Source organism: Apium graveolens, chromosome 8 (assembly GCF_009905375.1).
Source record: "Apium graveolens cultivar Ventura chromosome 8, ASM990537v1, whole genome shotgun sequence".
Classification (NCBI taxonomy): domain Eukaryota; kingdom Viridiplantae; phylum Streptophyta; class Magnoliopsida; order Apiales; family Apiaceae; genus Apium; species Apium graveolens.
The window spans coordinates 249,841,552-249,848,750 of NC_133654.1; the positions used below are offsets into that span (position 1 = coordinate 249,841,552).

A 7,199-nucleotide genomic window follows, 5' to 3' on the forward strand; every position below is an offset into this window, starting at 1 on the left:
CTTTAATCATATCCCATAATATATGATTATCCCAACATCCAGCTTTTGCCTTATCAAACAAAGTCATCATCCTTTTAGAATCCGTGCAGACCACATCAATGGGGAAATTTGAATTTGAAATAGAAGAGTTAAGCAAGTGAAACATTATTTTTAGCTCAGTATCTAACGGGTTATCAACTTCAATAGGACCTGAGAATATAAAACTTAGTTTTCTATCAGTATTCAAAATAAAACCGCCCATTCCACCCTTGTTGTTATTCCAAGCTCCATCACATAACGCCACCATTTTAAATTTCAAAAACAGTCTATCTATAAGCTTCTCTCTATCTTCTGTGATGAAAAGAAGGATCGATCTTTTGGGGTCACAGAGCCATCGATCCAAATTGTTATTCGCAATTAACTTAGCTTGTAAACACCAGAACCTGACTTCTTCTTTAATTTGTGATACCTTTTACAAATTAACCAAGTGATGTAGAGCATAAGAGCAATGGAGAGAAAACAAGCTCTCATAATATCTCATACAAAACTAGATCTCAGAAGTTGTAGAATACAATGCAGAGTAGTCCATATATAAGGGGAGACAACTAAAAGAATTATTCTAGCGCAGAAAAGATACATGTCCATACCACCTAGATATAGTGGTGGATAGAAAATAAACCATAATAAAGCATAACTAAATAACATAATACTAGCAAAAGTTGACAGGATTGGCTCTGTCGTTATTACTCCTCCTCAAGCTGTGGGGGAAGTGAAGCTGAAGCTCCTAGCTTGCCTAGAAGAGTGTAATGTTGCTTCGTTGACAATGCCTTGGTAAACAAATCCGCAATTTAAGCATAGGTGGGGACATACTTTGTCACAATGGCACCAGAGTTCACCTTATCGCGTATGAAGTGGCGGTCCACTTCAACGTGCTTTGTACGTTCGTGTACCACTGGGTTAGCAGCCATTACAAGTGCAGCTTGGTTGTCTACTTGCAAGACAGTAGGAGGTAGATCAGAGAGCCCCATATCTTTGAGAAGAGCTGTTAACCATGTTATTTCGCAGGCTGCAACTGCCATAGAGCGGCACTCTTCCTCAACACTTGATCTTGAGACAACTGGTTGTTTCTTTGTTTTCCAAGAGAGGGGGGAGCTGCCTAGCAGAACACAGAACCCCATAGTAGATCTCCTTGTCACAGGGAAAGTCGCCCAGTCACTGTCACAATATGCCTTCACTTCTGCTACAGAGTTAGATGCTAGAAGCACTCCTTGGCCTGGGTTAGATTTTATATAGCAAAGAAGCTTAATTGCAGCAGCCATATGCTCAGTTGTTGGGTGCTGCATGAACTGGGTCCGGATGTGAACAGTGAAGGTGATGTTTGAGCGAGAGATAGTCAAGTAAATTAACTTGCCAAGTAGTCGTTGATAGGGATGAAGGTCTTGCAGAAAATCGCCACTTTCAGTAGTGAGGCGAAGATGCACATCCATTAGAAGTTTGAGAGGAGTGGCTCTCTCAAGCTTGAATTCTTCAATAAGATCATAGGCATATTTCTTTTGAAAAATAAAAAATCTAGCTGGTGATTATGAAATTTTTAGGCCCAAAAAAATACTTAACATCACCAAGATCCTTCATTTTGAACTTGTTGGACAACATTAGCTTCAAGTGATCTATAGAGGACATGTCATTGCTTGTTATTAGGAGATCATCCACGTAAACAAGCACCAGTGTGATAGAACTACCATTGACAGTAGTGAACAAGCTGTAATCTGCAAGAGATTGCTGGTAGTTGATGCTTTTCAGAGTTTTGGAGAGTTTACTAAACCAGTTACGAGGTGCCTGCCTGAGACCATACATAGATTTCTTCAGTCGAAACACTAGATTATGACTAGAGATTGGTATCTCGCCTTAATTGATGGAGATTGTGTTTCCCCAACCACTGTAACCTTGTGGCATCTTCATATAAACCGTCTCATTCAAATCTCCATGGAAGAAGGCGTTAGACACGTCCATTTGCATAACATGCCAGTCACGAAGAGCAGCCACTGCCAACAGAGCTCTTACGGTTGTCATCTTTGCTACTGGTGCGAAGATGTGCTCATAATTGATGCCATATGTTTGGTGACAACCAAGAATAACCAGACAAGATTTTTACCTATCCACAGTGCCCGTAGGAGTGAACTTGGTTTTGAACAGCCACTTGCACCTTATTGCCTTCTTATTTGGAGGCAGTTCCACTATGTCCCAAGTTTCATTCAGCTCGAGTGCATCTAACTCGAGGTTCATGGCATCCACCCAGTTCTGATCAGTCACAGCTTGTTTAAAGAGAACTGGATCCTTTTGACTTGTGAGAGAAGAGAGAAAGCAACTGAACTGGTTAGGTATAGCACATTCAGTTACTGTAACAAGGTTTGAGGATGGGTTTGGAAAGGGTTTTGTTATATATTAGTTCATCCATGCTGGTGTTTTATGGATTCGGGTTGATCTTCTAGGAGGAACAGCTGATGTATGGTCAGTCTCATTTGTGTGGTTAGTGTGAGTGGAGGTGTTTGGTGATTGTGACATGTCACTAAAGGCAGAGGCATCAGAAGTATTTCATTCTATGTTTGGTGTATCTGATATAGGTGCACTATTTTTAAGAAGCAATTCAAAGTCATCATACACTGAAGTGGGAACATTGGGCATGTGTGTATGCAAAGGCAACATGTATGGTTTGGCAGTATTTGTGTTTAAGGGAAATATAGTTTCTTTGAATATGACATCTCTCAAGACAAACAACTTCATAGTCTTAAGGTCTAATAACCTATACCCTTTCTGTGTAGATGGGTATCCAACAAAAACACAGGGCACTCCCTTGGCTGCAAACTTATCATTACTATGAACAGGATTAGTGGCAAAGAAGAGGCATCCAAAACTTTTCAATTCAGTGTAATCACAGGATTCTCCATATAACAAATCATAAGCTGTAAGACTTGAGAAGGTAACCTGTTTATGAGATATGCAGCAGTGAGCACTGACTCTCCCCAGAATGACAAAAGAATGCCTGATTGGAACATGAGTGTTGTCGCAACTTCAAGCAAGTGTCGATGCTTTTGCTTCACCCGAGCATTCTGTTAGGGACGATAATTGCATGAAGTCTGGTGCTGAATTCCTTGAGTTTGAAAGAAATTTCTGCATGCTGCATCATTGAACTCAAGGGCATTGTCCGACCTCACTTTCTTGACTTTTGCATCATTGAATTGTAAATCCAGGTCATGCGTGTGTAGTCATCGACTATAGTCAAGAAATGCTTGAATTTTTTCCTTGTGCTTTGTTTGTAGGGACCCCAAATGTCTGTGTGAATAAGCTCGAATGCTTTATCAGCTCGAGAGTCACTCAGTGAGAAAGGTAACCTTATGAACTTAGCCATTGGACAGGTCAAACAGATCTGCTCAGATACATGTGCATAATGCTTTATACAATCTATCAACTTCAGAGTGGAGGCAGAAGCATGCCCCAATCTTTTGTGCCACAGTGCATACTGTTCTGTGTGAGTCAACTTGAGCTCTTTATCGCTAGCTTTTGCACAGTTGTTAGACATAGGCTGAGAATCAGACGCTGACATGTAGTAGAGTCCATTGAAAACTGTGCCCTTGCCTTTTACTTGCTTGGTCTCAACATCTACAATGGTGCATAGAGTAGGCTCAAATATTGCATAACAGTTATTGTCTTAAGACAACTTCCGAATTGACAATAAGTTGTGTGTAAACACTGGTACATAAAGTACATTTTGCAGCTTCAAACCACTTCTCAGATAAACATCACCAACATGAGTCACCTTTTCCTTGTCACCAGTAGGCAGATTACTAGATGTGTTGATATGAATTTCCTTGACATTTTTCAGCAGACCAAAGTTAGAAGTCATATGGTCGGTTGCCCCTGTATCAACTATCCAATTGTCAGAGTTGGATTTAACCACATTGCAGGATATCATTCCATAAAATGGACTGTCCATAGTGTCATCTTGAGACTCTGCAAAGTTGGACAGGTTTGTGCTTGGAAAAAATTGAAGGAGTTGTTAGAGTTGATGGGCTGAGAGGAGGGTGGGATGTGATGTTTGATTATCAGGTGTGTGAGAGACACTGACATTGTGAGCTCCTTTAGGTGAGAAGTTGGGTTTAGTGTTTGGCCAATTGGGAGACTGTGTGGAGGGTTTTGGTGAAAGAGAGGGCTTAGGTTTGTATTTATAATGCCATTTAGAGTAACCCACAACATTCCAGCTTTTATCAGCAGTATGACCCTTGCCACCACAGACACTACACAGCAAATTTCAATCTGGGGAGATAGCAACTTTGCCTAACATGGCAGACATATCATTTTCAAAAGAGAGGGAGGGTTTTAAGATGTCTCTCTGAGACTCCTCCTGTTGGATGGCAGCACAAGCCATTTCCACACTAGGTAAAGGGTGTAAAAGCAAAATTTGACTGCGTTGTGGGCTATAAAGGTCATCTAAACCATTAAGGAACTGAAAGAGTTTGGCCTCCTCTTTTTGAGTGGTTAAAGCTTGTAGGAAAATGGTCATTTCAGGGGTGACAGTGGTAAGAGTAGGCAACGGATTCATAAATTCAATTTCCTCCCAAAGACTACTTAATGAGGTATAAAAATCAATAACAGAACAACCATTTTGTTTGAGTTCAAACAGTTCATTGCTTAACTTATATTTACGTGACCCATGAGTAAGTTGAAATCGCTTTTCTAGCTGCTTCCAAACTTCAGATGCAGATGTGATAAAGAGAATGGATTTCTTAATAGAGTCAGAAACATTATTATGGATCCAAGAGGTTACCATACTGTTATAGGTGTCCCACTGCAGGGCCTATGTTGGATCTGAGAGATTTTTCACTTCCGTGCCATCTACAAAGCCAAGTTTACGCTTAGATGACAACTGGATCTCCATGGACCTTTTTCAAGAGCGATAATTAGCAGCACCTTGGAGTTTGGTGACGCTTATCGACAAAGGGTTGTCCGATGGATGCAGAAACAAAGGGTTCTGCATATCTGAGAAAGTGAACTTGCTTTCACTCGGAATTGTAGAGAAGAAAGACTTGAGCACTGCTCACTCTACAACACAACAAAGAAACAATAAGAACTTCAAGAACTGGGATAATACAGAGAAACTTATTACTATCACTCGTAAGCTCGCTCAGAAAAGAATCACTGGTCGCTCTGATACCATGATACCTTTTACAAATTAACCAAGTGATGTAGAACACAAGAGCAATGGAGAGAAAACAAGCTCTCAAAATATCTCATATAAAACTAGATCTCAGAAGTTGTGGAATACAATACAGAGTGGTCCATATATAAGGGGAGACAACTAACAGAATACTTCTAGTGCAGAAAAGATACGTGTCCCTACCACCTAAACATAGTGGTGGATAGAAAATAAACCATAATAAAGCATAATAAAATAACATAATACTAGCAAAAGTTGACAGAATTGGCTCTGTCATTATTAGATTAGCAATCAAAACCAAACTTGTCCGAGTTTATTGAAAAACAAATCGATTTCGTGTTTTACATAGATTCCATAACGTTATTGCTACTGTAATATGTTAGATATATTTGATAATGTCATGGCTAATATGTTTTATGTTTAGATTTCAGATCTTATTTGAACAGGACAAATCAGTACTTAACTGATCAGTACTTATACTGGACATCAGGACTTAAGAGATATCAGTACTTATGTCATCAGGAGATAAGCATCAGGAGATAGATATCAGAACTTAAGTGCTGAAGGACGATCAGATAAGGACAGCAGCTGATTAAAGTTAAGAAGATCAAGATAAACATAAGAAGAGATATGCATGAAGAAGGAATTCCATAAAGAATGGAATACTTGGAAGAAAAGATATCTGATTGATATATATTAGGAAGCAGAATTATATTCCATATCAATTAGCGATTATCTTGTAACTGTGTAATATATAAACACAGACATAGGGTTTACACTATAAGTGTTATCATAATCGAGAATATTATTAACTTAACCCTAGCAGCTCTCGTGATATTTTGTTCATCACTGAGAGATAACAGTTTCAGATTGTAACAGAGTTTATTGTTTCAATAAAGTTTGTTTTCTGTTATTTAAGTTCTTGAAGTTCGATTTGATTGTAATAAACACTGTATTCACCCCCTCTACAGTGATAGTGTGACCTAACAATTGGTATCAGAGCATTCTGTAAACACACATACAGTTAAAGATCCAAACACAATCATGTCTGACACAGAAACTCCAACTAAGCCTACCAAAACTGAGGAATCATCAAAGACATCAATTCAAAGTCGATATGAGACTATTAGAGTTCCCATATTGAGACCATCTGAATATCCCATATGGAAGGTAAGGATGACCATGTTTCTGGAAGCAACAGATCCAGAATATCTTGATAGAATCAAGGAAGGGCCTCACAAACCTACCAAGCTCGCTGTTGTAGTTGCAGGTGAAGCAGCAATGACTGTACCAAAGGAAAAGAGTGATTACACTGCTGAAGATATAGCATCTATTGCTAAGGATGCCAAGGTGCGACACTTACTGCATAGTGCCATTGATAATGTAATGTCAAACAGGGTAATAAACTGCAAGACTGCCAAGGAGATATGGGATGCACTGGAGACAAGGTGTCAAGGAACTGAAACAGTTAAGAAAAACAGGAAGACAATACTCACTCAAGAGTATGAACATTTTGACTCAAAATCTAATGAGTCATTGAATGATTTATATGATAGATTTGTCAAACTTTTGAATGATTTGTCATTGGTTGATAAAGAGTATGATCTTGAAGATACCAACCTAAAATTCTTGTTAGCTCTTCCTGAATGCTGGGATTTGAAGGCAACAACAATAAGAGACAACTACAATCTTGATGAAACAACTCTTGATGAAATCTATGGAATGCTTAAGACTCATGAACTTGAGATGGAACAAAGAAGCAAGAGGAAAGGAGGAAAGTCAAGGACAGTTGCTCTCAAGGCTGAAGAGGAATCCCCCAAAGCACCTTCCTCAAAGAAAGACAAGGGTAAAGCTCTTTTCATAAAGTCTGATACTGAGTCATCAAGTTCTGAGAGTGATGATGACTCAGATTCTGAAAGCTTGCCTGAGACTGATGCTGATGAGGAGATGATGAAGCTGTGTGCTCTTATGGTGAAAGGAATCACAAAGATTGCATACAGGAAGTTCA

The 7,199-nt window shown here is 39.2% G+C and overlaps 1 protein-coding gene across 1 annotated transcript; it reads right to left on the reverse strand.

Moving 5' to 3' along the window:
- Positions 1 to 4,285: 4,285 nt before the first annotated feature.
- Positions 4,286 to 4,804, reverse strand: LOC141680607 (uncharacterized). Its single transcript, XM_074486786.1, has one exon. The coding sequence runs from the start codon at positions 4,802 to 4,804 to the stop codon at positions 4,286 to 4,288; it is 519 nt and encodes a 172-aa protein (XP_074342887.1).
- Positions 4,805 to 7,199: the final 2,395 nt, after the last annotated feature.

Coding starts and splice junctions, on each gene's coding strand:
- LOC141680607 (XM_074486786.1), bottom strand. CDS start 4,804: ATGGTAACCTCTTGGATCCATAATAATGTTTCTGACTCTATTAAGAAA.